The following is a 12,918-nucleotide window of genomic DNA, read 5'->3' on the forward strand; positions in this document are numbered from 1 at the left end:
TTATTCATTGAAAAGTTGTTTCCTTGGAAACGTTGCAGACATCATGGTCTATTATTTACTCTGCTTATGGATAAGTCGAAGCAAGTTGGATGGTCCTGAGGACCTCGAGTTATACCGTATATTCAATGACCACAATGTTTTTTATAGTTGTTAAAGATATTTTTTCTGCATTGCAGGCTGGTAGAAATCACTCCTGCGTTTACTGGGACCCGGAAAGTAAGTAATCTTTTTTATTAGACTCACTACTTGACGAGCGCCACTGATAAAGACGTCATTGTACTGTGTGTCTCCAGATTCTTCCATATGAAATGAAATAACAGTACTGCTCATTAAGAGAGTATTTTGTTTTAATGTTTTGTATTATATGATAAATATGCCTTTAAAATTAGTATAAAAGTGGTTTTCACACATAAATATTTAATATGTTTTTATTCTACATAGTATATATTGTTTGTTAAAGGAAACCATATGTAAGGGAGACTACTCCGCCTGCATGGTTACGACGCGACGTAAATACTTCGTATTCGACTGTGAATTGATTTTTACTCGACATATTTATATTTGCATATTCGTTACAGTGTTAAACATATTAATAACACGTTTAGAGTAAAAGTAGAGATATTTTGTCTGCTGAAAATAGTTCCGTTACGGTTATATTCGATCATGGTGATCTGTTTGAATTTAATTAAACCACTGCAAAGTTGTAATTTTCTAATTCATGTAATTGCAGATAGGACGTGGTCGTACGACGGCGTGACGACGTTAATGCACGACGACAACACCACCGAGTGCCACACCAACCACCTCACCAGCTTTGCTATTCTAATGGTTGGTAGAGTGAATTTGGAATTTGTGTCAAAAACCCTTACACATTTGTCATTTTGCCAGTTCCAAAGATAAGATGTCCAAACACCATGCGTGCAGTTTATAAGTAGCTCTGGCAACCAGAGTTCCTGGTCGTAGGTTCGAATCCAAGGTGATTCCTGATTATGTTTCCTGGTTTGTCATGCCCATGTTCATGGAATTTGCCAAAATGATAAACGTCCAAGAACTACATCACGTAAATAATAGACTGCCCATAACAACAAGTTGTTATAACTGAAAATAAAATAGAACTTATCTCTAAGGGACCGTTCATAATTCATGGCTAGGGGTTGATTATGATTTTTTTTTTTTTTTTTTTTTTTTTTTTTTATTTATTTTAAAAACAAATAAAATATGGAATTTTATTTATTTGGGGGTCCATCCATTTTGTTCTGGGGAGGTAGGGGGTCATCAATTTTGTACACGTTTCTAGGGGGGCATTTTTGTAGATAAAAATAATTTAAAATTATGCTTTAAAAATATGGGGAAGGGGTGGGGGGTCATTGACTTTGTACATGACATGCAGGGGGGTCACTTACTTTGTACATAAACTTTAGAGGGGGTGTCATTCACATTGTACATGCTTCTCCATAAAAATCATCATCACCCCCCTCTAGCCATAAATTATGAACGGTCCCTAAACCCAAATCACTATCTGGTGATAAGCAGGTTTTTAATTATGTAGTCTAACTACTCTGCTGATTTCCAGGATCCGAACCCCGCCCACCCGTCGCCCATTATTCACGAGCAGATCCTCACCTACATCTCCTACGTGGGCTGCGCCATCTCCCTCATCGGCCTCATCCTCACCATCATCACATACGGGCTCTTCAGGTAAAGGGAGACAACTAGCTAAAAGTTACCGTGTTGGTTGGCAACAACCCTTGCTTATCGTTGTTCTTGGTGGAGGCATATCACCTTATCCAGTCTGCGTAGATACTGATCATAATGTCAATCATTGGATTGTCTGGTCGAGACTCGATTATTAACGGCCCCGACTTGTACCTGTAATATTGTTGAGTGCAGCCTTAAAGATCCGGGTTAGAATTCATCTTCAGTAACTCAGCTTGTCGTAAGAGGCGACTAACGGGATCGGGTGGTCAGACTCGCTGACTTGGTTGACACATGTCATCGGTTCCCAATTGCGCAGATCGATGTTCATGCTGTTGATCACTGGAATGTCTGGTCCAGACTCGGATCATTTACAGACCGCCACCATATAGCCGACATATTGCTGAGTGCGGCATAAAAATAAACTCAATCACTCACTCAAGTAAACAACAAATAAACAGACATGCAGTAGTAAACCCTTTAACCAGGATAAATGATTGCCAATATCCACAGCGTCCATTCTCCACCGGGACTGTACTGTACAGCATTGTATTTTACTGTTCGGTGTATTGTAAATGGATTGGAGTCGAACTAGTATCGGTGTCGAGGACAATTAAAAGGAATAGGATAATGTACACTTGAGGAAGTGACATGAATGAAGTTTTGGAAAGGGTTTTTCCGATAGTCTGTTAAAACAAATTGAAAACAAACATTTTATTCGTGTACAGTACACGTTCACCTCACGGTTACCAATGTACATACTCATAAAAAACGTAAGGTGTCCATTTGTCATTGGTTACTTATTCCATTAAAAACATGTAAAAACACTATGCATCAAGCTCTATACATCGAAGCTCTGGCAAACTCTTACGAACAGTTTATAGGGCTACGATTGTCCTATTCATGTGTTACTGCTACGATCGGTTTCTGGAACCTGGAGTGAGTGAGCGAGCGACTTTAGTTTTACGCCGCACTCAGCAATATTCCAGCTATATGGCGGCGGTCTGTAAATAATCGAGTCTGGACCAGACAATCCAGTGATCAACAGCATGAGCATCGATCTGCGCAACTGGGAACCGATGACATGTGTCAACCAAGTCAGCGAGCCTGACCACCCGATCCCGTCAGTCGCCTCTTACGACAAGCATGGGTTACTGAAGGTCAATATTCTAACCTGGACCTTTACGGGTCTGGAACCAGGACATGTGTCGAATGTCCGGTTGTCTCGAAATCAGAAAGAAAACCTGCCCAATAATGTAAAACTGTACGAAACGTGACCGAAATATACTTGAAAAATGTTATTCTGCTCTGCTCTGCTCTGCACAACTGATAGTTTCAGTTTCTAAGTTTCTATTTGTGTTTCTAGGTGTATGAACAAAGACAAGTCTGGTAAGATCCTGCTGAATCTGTGTGTATCAATGCTGCTGATGAACGTCGCCTTCCTCATGGGCGCCCAGAGCTCCTCCACCTACGGCGAGCAGCTGTGCATGGCTGTCGCGATGTTGCTGCACTACTTCCTCCTCACGACGTTGATGTGGATGTTGGTTGAGGCGGTGGAGATGTACCAAGCCCTCGTCACCGTGTTTGCCAAATATGCCAGGTTCTACATGATCAAGCGATGTATTGTTGCATGGGGTAAGTCTGTTGCATATCAGGTTTTCTAGGGGTATTTTGTTTGAACTTGTTTGTCAAGGGGGCTGGGGCGGCGGCGGAGTGGGGAGGTGTGTTCCTGGATTGGAGGCGACTAACGGGACCGGGTGGTCAGGCTCGATGGCTTGGTTGACACATGTCATAGGTTCCCAATTGCGCAGATCGATGCTCATGCTGTTGATCACTGGCTTGTCTGGTCCAGACTCGATTATTTACAGACTGCAGCCATATAGCTGGAATATTGCTGAGTGCGGCGTTAACTCACTCACTCCAGCCTCCAGTCCAAGACAATGGGCACAAGACTTCAAAGCATATCTCGTGTTGGATTATTGCTGAGTGCGGCGTAAAAGTAAACTCACTCACTAACTCCTCGGATTGGATGGGTGTTGGTGGTTTAATGAATCAGCATCCTTCCCGAATCATTACGTCGGCGGGGCGGTGGGGTAGCCTAATGGTTAAAGCGTTCGCTCGTCACGCTGAAGACCCGGGTTCGATTTCCCACATGGGTACAATGTGTAAAGCCCATTTCTGGTGTCCCGCGCCGTGATATTGCTGGAATATTGCTAAAAGTGGCGGAAAACTAAACTTACTCACTCACTCACTCAATTGGAGATAATCCTGACGTTTTGACATGCCTTTGACACGCCATGGCGTGATATGTACATGTTGTTTTGACATGACGCTGACAGGTTTTCATGTGACATTGACAAATTTTGAGGGCGACATTGACACGTTTTGGTATGGTATGTTTTGACATTATATTGACATGTTTTGACATGATACTGACATGTTTGTGTCTTTTCCAGGCGTCCCCATGGTGATCGTTGTGATCACAATGGCGGTGGACCTCAACAACTACCGACCTCCATACGACTTGTAAGTACATCAGCGAATCGGCGCTGTACTATTGTCTTATGTTCGTTAAGATTATCTGCTCAATGTTAAACAGCGCAGTGCCTGGATTGCCTGGTCCAGACTCGATTATTTACAGACCGCCGCCATATAGCTGGAATATTGCTGAGTGCGGCGTTAAACAGACAAACAAAGACTTGTATGTCACTGTGTAAGTGCGAAAGTCCTGGGCCCCGTTCCTCAAAGCGATCGTAGCGCTACGACAGTCGTAAGTCTATGTTAAAGTATGGGAGTTACGATCACCTTAGCGCTACGATCGCTTTGAGGAACGGGGCCCTGAACGCAATCTTCAATTTAGCTCACCTCGCGTAAAACATCACACAACTGCGTCATTTCTCATTTAAGGCTGACGTGTATTTTACTTAAAGTGGCGTTAAACCCAACTGACTCACTACCTCTTCATCCTTACAGCTGCTTCATCTCTCAGGCCAGCAAGGTCGCCTACTACGTCTCCCTCGTCGGCCCCGGCTGCCTCATCGTCCTCATCAACACCATCGTCTTCATCATGGTGGCCAGGGTCATCCTCAAGCCTCGTTTTCAACAACAGCAGCGCGAGGAAAAGGAACACGTGACCCCCGCCCAGGTGCGTGGAGCCTTCACGGTCATGATTCTCCTTGGTGTCACGTGGGTGTTTGGACCAATCGCAGTCAACGAAGCCAGGGTCGTCTTCAACTACCTGTTCTGCATCCTGAACTCTCTCCAAGGTTTCTTCATCTTCGTATTCCGATGTCTCTACAACCCAGAGGCGCGTCTCGCCTGGATCCAACTGATTAAGACGGGTACCCTGAAAACCAGGAGAGGTCCAATCAAGTCTGTCTACTCCGAGACCTCCTCGAAAGGAGATCACTCAAAATCCAGAACAAACGTCCATTTCGGGGGCACTCTCAAATCCAACATTATGCAATCCAATGGCTGGCACCATCCTAAACTGAATGGAATGCACTCCGAAAATGGTTCAGTCCGAAATGAAAACCAGTACTTCGCAGAGAATCAAAATTCTGAGGACCAAGTTTTTCACACAAAAGACTACGTATATTTAGACAATAACACCCCTCCAACTAGAACCAGTGATATGGGCGAAGACGGCTTTACTCACTTGTAGAACCAATTTAAGGGTCTTATATGAACCTTATTAACTCTCAGCATCGTTCCGAAGGAAAGGAGGACTAATCGCTCTTTGAACCGATTCCTTGACGTTGCGAGGAGTCAAGTATTGTGTATATAAAGCCACGGCAATGAATGGTGCAATGTATCTGAGATGTGAACTTTGGACTTTAAGTCACATACAAGGGGAGGTAACTCTCTCAGATACCATTCAATGGGAAGCACACGTTCCACGTCACTGTTATGGTGTGATGTGCTTGTCTGTATATATCTCGACGATGTAAATTTATTTCATTTTGTCACTTTGTTAAGTGTGTGTAAATTGAATCATTTTAGACAATCACGCCATGGAATACTTAAAATGAATGGTTCATTGAATTAACTTCCCAATGAATTCGTGTAAATTGAGTTATTTAGACGATCACGTCATGGAATACTTAAAATGGGCATTGAATTCACTTCCCAATGAATTCGTGTAAATTGAATCATTTAGACAATCACGTCATGGAAGACTTAAAATGGGCATTGAATTGCCTTCCCAATGAATTTCTACCCTTCATCAACGACCTAAAGAACATTTGAATAATTACACCAATCTAGTTATAATTATACATTATGTAAATTATGTACATACAAAAATATGTCGGCGATCCTAAATATGCTTGTCGAATGTCTATTCACACTAAAAAAATATAGGTTTTCAGGGACTGACTATCTTTAATGTATTTCCTCATCCCAAATATTGTAATTTCGTTAAAATATGGAAAAAAACATTTTCGCTTACTTCTTTTTCTGTGTTAAACTTAACGAAATTAAGAAATCGGACGATTATGTGATCGTTAAAATTGACATATCCATAAATATCCTTGGAAACGTAAGTCATATCCTTTTCTAAGTCACGTTATCATTGAAACCTCTCTAGTCTGGCCCCCTTTTAGTACGGATCACTGATAGTTAGGGAGTGCAATGTCGATATATGACCAAAGGGCTTATGATCCATCACTCCGGACATTGTTTTCATCAGATATAGTGCAATGTGGAGTAACTATTTGTAGCTGTATACATACTGCTGAATACGCCATTTACAAACGAAAACATGATATTAACTTCAGCTTGCCACTTTTTTCATATTAATATCATCATAAGTTGTTGAACCACACTGCCAAATATATACTGTTGACCTACGACTGTCTAACATTTCTGGGACCTGGTGCCGTTGAACAAACATCCTGACGTCATCCGTATCTTGTATGTGTTTCTCATCCCCAGCCTCATCCCGCTAGAGGGCGGACGGGTAAAAAATATATTTAAATTGTGTTTTTACTAATTGTGTGACATTTTGTTTTAAATTATACTATTTACATAGTTACGATCTTTCTTGTTGATGCAAATAGAATCGTTTTGTTGAATATAGACAGGAAAAGATCAAGCTAACCTGATTTGTTATGAGCGTTTAATGGAAGAATATTTATTTAACATGGGGTGTAAAGTTTCATATCGGCAAGAGAGAAAAATGAAAATGAAACATTTTATTGTTTCACGACGGAATGAAAATTCAAGGCGGGCGGTACATGGGAAACATAAAAAATACGTATATCTTAAGCCCTACGACTGTACTTATTGATGTTAAGGTATGGACGTTACGATCACGTTAGCGCGAAGACTGCTTTGTACAACAGCACCCGCATCCACAGGGTTCGTATCGCTACGACATTCGTAACCTATGATAAACTATAGTGTTACGATAGGTCGTAAAGTTGCGAACGCCGAATGTTTCGGGACCAGTCCTAAATTCCTATTATACTTTCTGGATATATTTCGTAAAATTCATTAAAACGACTGTCATTGTTTCGACTTTACTGTTAAACACTACAATACTGTTATACACACTCTTGTCATTCCCTGCTCTTTGTTTCTGGGAATTTGAGTGATGCTGAAGTCTAAACGAAATTAAATTCTATTTCTGTTGGTTTACACAAACTTGAGATTTGGGACTCTCCGAGCGTCCATCTAGCTGGACATCGTTCCATTCCTTCATCCCCATCAACATCTAGTATTACTGCTGGAGAAATTCATGCCAAACATTGATGAAATCCTTGTCGAGTCATACCATAAGATTTGTACAGAGATGCCATTTTATAAAAATGCATAATTTATTTATCCTTTGTTGGAATAAATGTTTACCTCTCAAGCTTTTGTTCTTTTATCTTTGTGATGTATTTTGGGAGGCGTTGGGGTAGCCTAGTGGTTAAAGCATTCGCTCGTCATACCGGAGACCCGGGTTCGACTCACCAAGTGGGTGTAATGTGTGAAGCCAGTTTTTTGGTTCTCCCCGCTGAAATATTGCTAAAACCGGCGTAAAACTATATTCACTCACTATTTGCGATGTACAGATGTACACCCCCGTTATCCCCGTTATTGTAGCTCGTGTCGAGGTGATACACTTCGTTTTTCGCCCAGTCGTGTGCATGTATATCGTCCAGAATCTGTGTCGACCAATGGTAGGGAACATTTGTCTGAAAATTATTTTCATTCACGGGCTAGATTATGTGTCTATTGACTTTCTATATAGATTATGCGTCTGTTGACGATCTAGATTATGTCTATTGAAGGACTAGATTGTGTCTATAGACTTTATAGATTGTGTCAATTGACCGTCAAGATTGTTTCCATTGACGGTCTAGATTGTGTCTATTGACGGTCTAGATTGTGTCTGTCGACTTTTCAGATTATGTCCGTCCACGGTCTGTATTATGTCTGGTGACTTTCTAGATTAAGTGTCTATTTTCATGGCCTATACTATGTGTTTATTGACGGTCTAGACTGTGTCTATTGACGGTCTAGATTGTGTCTATTGACGGTCTAGATTGTGTCTATTGACGGTCTAGATTGTGTCTATTGACGGTCTAGATTGTGTCTATTGACGGTCTAGATTGTGTCTATTGACGGTCTAGATTGTGTCTATTGACGGTCTAGATTGTGTCTATTGACGGTCTAGATTGTAGTCTAGATTGGTCTAGATTGTGTCTATTGACGGTCTAGATTGTGTCTATTGACGGACTATTGATCTGTGTCTATTGACGGTCTAGATTGTGTCTAGATTGTGTCTATTGACGGTCTAGATTGTGTCTATTGACGGTCTAGATTGTGTCTATTGACGGTCTAGATTGTGTCTATTGACGGTCTAGATTGTGTCTATTGACGGACTAGATTGTGTCTATTGACGGTCTAGATTGTGTCTATTGACGGACTAGATTGTGTCTATTGACGGTCTAGATTGTGTCTATTGACGGTCTAGATTGTGTCTATTGACGGACTAGATTGTGTCTATTGACGGTCTAGATTGTGTCTATTGACGGTCTAGATTGTGTCTATTGACGGTCTAGATTGTGTCTACTGACGGACTAGATTGTGTCTATTGACGGTCTAGATTGTGTCTGTCGACTTTTCAGATTATGTCCGTCCACGGTCTGTATTATGTCTGGTGACTTTCTAGATTAAGTGTCTATTTTCATGGCCTATACTATGTGTTTATTGACGGTCTAGACTGTGTCTATTGACGGTCTAGATTGTGTCTATTGACCGTCAAGATTGTTTCCATTGACGGTCTAGATTGTGTCTATTGACGGTCTAGATTGTGTCTATTGGCGGTTTAGGTAATATGTGTAAGATTAGGTTATATGGACGGTCTCATGTGTTCATTTAAATTTCGATCCGCAATCTTCTCTATGTTCATGCAAAGGCTCATCCATGGTCTGGAATCTGTGTCAAAGCATAGTTTAAACATCCATGATCTAGAGTCTGTACGAAACCTTGGACTAGAAACTCGACCCATCCGTGGTCTGGACTATGTATCAGCCCAGCCTCAACAATCTGCCAATCAATAATGTTAAATCTTTTATCTATGTACGGAGAGTCTCTCTGTTGTATGTCCACGTTGAAGATCGGGCATTGAGGGCAACTAGACCCAGCATGTTGTAGTACTGGGAGTATGGTTGGGTCTTGCGAGAGTATTGCGTACAATATATATAGTTGGAGGGTTTCGTTTGAACAGGTGTACATTCAGATTAGGATCTTTATGTATGTCATGCATAAAGAAGATTGTACGCCTTCTCTTGCAACATTGCCCTGACAAGAGGCCTGTGATGGGATTAAACAAAATGAAGAAAATTACAACCAAACAGAAACGAGTCATGAATTCGTTGTACTCAAATTTAATTGGGGAATTTATCTTGCATGATACAATGAGTGAGAGTAATCCATTTAGTCCTAAGGTTTTACGCCACTTTTAGCAATAGTCCAGCAATATCGGGGCGGTGGGGTAGTCTAGTGGTTAAAGCGTTTGCTCGTCACGCCGAAGGCCCGGGCTCGATTCCCCACATGGGTACAATGTGTGAAGCCCATTTCTGGTGTCCCCGGCTGGGATATTGCTGGGATATTGCTAAAAGCAGCGTAAAACTAAACTCACTCACTCACTCTAGCAATATCACGGCGGGGACACATTGTACACATGTGAGTAATCGAACCCGGATCTTCAGTGTGACGAGCGGACGCTTTGACCACTAGACCACCTCACCTCCCCTATGACACATTGAACATGAGATGAGACGATCCACCATGTCTAACTAGTCTTATCGTGACATTTGGGTCTCGGGGGCGGTGGGATAACCCATTGGTTAACGCGTTCGCTCGTCACGCCGAAGATCCGGGTTCGATTCCCCACAAGGGTACAATGTGTCCAGCCCATTTCTGGTCTCCAACCAACTTACTCTTTCACTCACCACTCACTCACTTGGTCGTTCTAGTTTATTGAACAAACGAGATAATTCATGTATAATAGACAATGAGTGCGATATTCTGTTCCGACACAAACACCATTATCAGTAAAGACTGACTGACTGACTGAGTTTGGTGTTACGCCGCTTTTAGCAATATTCCAGCAACATCACGGCGGGGGACACCAGAAACGGGCTTCACACATTGTACCCATGTGGGGATTCGAACGCGGGTCTTCGGCGTGACGAGCCAACGCTTTAACCACTAGGCTACCCCACCGCCCCTATCATTAAAGAGCGTTTCATAGAATCGTTCACTTTCAAATACGCCATGGTCATTTTATGTGCGTTTCAAATGATTTGCGTGCAGTGGTTATAAAATTCTAGATATGAAATCCTTAGAAGACATTAACCATACCTAGTTAATTTACTACTAGTCAATCATCATGCATTATAAACTGTATTGATAAAATATAGATGCATGCTTTGTGGCAGTATTACCTTTAAACAATATTCCACACGAAACGTGTACCAAACGGATGTTATTCAATAAACCTGAATAAGTGAAATGACATTAACCATTGAGCCTTTGTTAGTAATATCACGGCGGAGGACGCTGTAAACAGTTTCGCGCACTATATCCATGTGGGGAATCGAACCCGGGCCTTCGGGGACCGCTTTAACCACTGGACTACCTTCAACTTCGACACAACGGTGTTTGGCTGTATATTCAATGCAAGGCGTAAAGGTGCGTTCTCTCGGTGCGACTTGTGGCATCCGACCTGTAGTGACAGCAAAACTCGTAACGACTTTGTTATTTCTGAACTTTTTAAGTCGCATACAACTCGCGAGATTCTCACGTATGCCTCGGCAACATGGATTCGTCGGGTGAAGAAGACACTTTAACGTTAACGTCAGTCTACATATCGCATTCACTGAAAAAGAAGAAGAGAAAGCCCAACTGGATTCTTAGGCGAAGCATTCCATAAACATTCCAGTGACAAATAAAAAACTATTTTCCGCTCGGTTTCTTCTCTGGCAAAGTTGATTTTTTTTTCAGTCGTGACATGCATGATGTCAACATAAACAAAAGGGACGTCACTCTGAGGTGGAGGCAGATCTAAGCGATTTGATTGGTCGAGAGCTTGCGACTCGCAGTAGGATAGACAAACCCTATGTCATACAACACAGCTGCGATTAGTTGTGTGCGATTTCACATCGTTATGATCTGGGTGTTCCCACGGTGCAACTGTGTCGCATGTCGCACCGTGAGAAGGTACCTTAAGCTGAAGGCAGATGTTGATGCATGTTGTCTCCAGAAATTCTAATCTTCGTGACAACCAGACTTCCTTCATGTGTATGATATGCGACTCAATGCAAAAGATCATTCTATGATTCGTGAATTTTGTTTATGCTTTTCACACATTTCATACGCTTCACGATTGACATATTTAGGCCGAAATTACAATCATGCTGCATTTGTTCTTGTAAGCACGCAAATTCTTGCAGTATTATCCGTATCACATCCATCACAGAATTAATGGACAAGATGGGTTTTTCAAAAAACCACAAGAAGTCGACCGAAGTCTTAAAAAATATCTATTGAATATTCGAGTTTTCCATTTGCTATTTCTGTTCAACGTGAAATGCATTTCCTTGAGGTACTTCACGTGACGAGATTGCTATCGACAATTTCATTAAAATCAAATCGTACTGCTCGCTTCCGCTAGACAAAGATCTGAGGAGATCTGATAGCTGGCGAGTCACGCTGCTACGGAACCAATTTTCTATGACAGGATGTATTTGTTACAGATTTCACAAGAGCCTATTCATCATTCTTGAACTGATCATTATTTTTAAGGAAGATAATTACATGTAAAGGGTTTATATTACAAAAATGTACATGATCAGATTTTGGAAAATCTGAACATGGCAGAAGTTAACGTAGATGTATTGTGTGAAGATCGGAACTGGAAGATGAAGTTTATGTAATTATAGTTTAAACATGAAAAAGGTAATGTATTGTGTACTGTTTGAGTTATACCGTAAAGTACGTTCATAACGGACACGTTAATACCGAACTGATGGATAAAACGAACTGTTAACATTTGAGAGGAGCCTACGGTGCAGCACTACGGTTATAAGGAACTAACATTAGTGTGTACAATGTAAATATTAGAGTGTGAACGGGAAGTTGAGGAAAATGTTCAAATACTTTGTTATTATGCCAGTGGTGTTCTACCTGTGGGAGGGGCGGTGGGGTAGCCTAGTGGTTAAAGCGTTCGCTCGTCACGCTGAAGACCCAGATTCGATTCCCCACGTGGGCACAATATGTGAAGCCTGTTACTGGTGTCCCCCGCAGTGATATTGCTGGAATATTACTCACTCACTCACTCGCTCACTCTATCTGTGGTATTCTACCTGTGGTATTCCATTCGTGATGGTCTACCCATTCGTGGTGATCTGCCTGTGGAGTTCTACCCTTGGTGTTCTGCCTGTGGTGTTCTGCCCTTGGTGTTCTGCCTGTGGTGTTCTACCCTTGGTGTTCTGTCTGTAGTGTTCTACCCTTGGTGTTCTGCCTGTGGTGTTCTACCCTTGATGTTCCTGGCCCTGTGGAGTCTCCCACCTTGGTGTCTCCGCCGTGGTGTCCCACTGTGGTGTTCTGCCTGTGGTGTTCCTACCCTGGTGTGTCCCTGCTTGTGGTGTTCTGCCTGTGGTGTCTTCTACCCCTGGTGTTCTGCCTGTGGTGTCTCCCACCCTTGGTGTTCTGCCTGTGGTGTTC

General features: G+C 42.0%; 1 protein-coding gene across 1 annotated transcript in view; it reads left to right on the forward strand.

The window, feature by feature from the left end:
* Positions 1-7,552, forward strand: part of LOC124263118 (cadherin EGF LAG seven-pass G-type receptor 1-like) — an 82,712-nt gene extending 75,160 nt beyond the window's left edge. Inside the window, 6 exon segments of the mRNA XM_046697681.1 lie at positions 177-216; positions 731-828; positions 1,574-1,698; positions 3,062-3,330; positions 4,152-4,221; positions 4,669-7,552. Coding sequence (XP_046553637.1) covers positions 177-216; positions 731-828; positions 1,574-1,698; positions 3,062-3,330; positions 4,152-4,221; positions 4,669-5,359 — 1,293 coding nt within the window. The 3' untranslated portion in view covers positions 5,360-7,552.
* The last annotated feature ends 5,366 nt before the right edge of the window (positions 7,553-12,918 follow it).

Source organism: Haliotis rubra, unplaced genomic scaffold (assembly GCF_003918875.1).
Source record: "Haliotis rubra isolate DU_JTF1 unplaced genomic scaffold, ASM391887v1 Scf868, whole genome shotgun sequence".
Classification (NCBI taxonomy): domain Eukaryota; kingdom Metazoa; phylum Mollusca; class Gastropoda; order Lepetellida; family Haliotidae; genus Haliotis; species Haliotis rubra.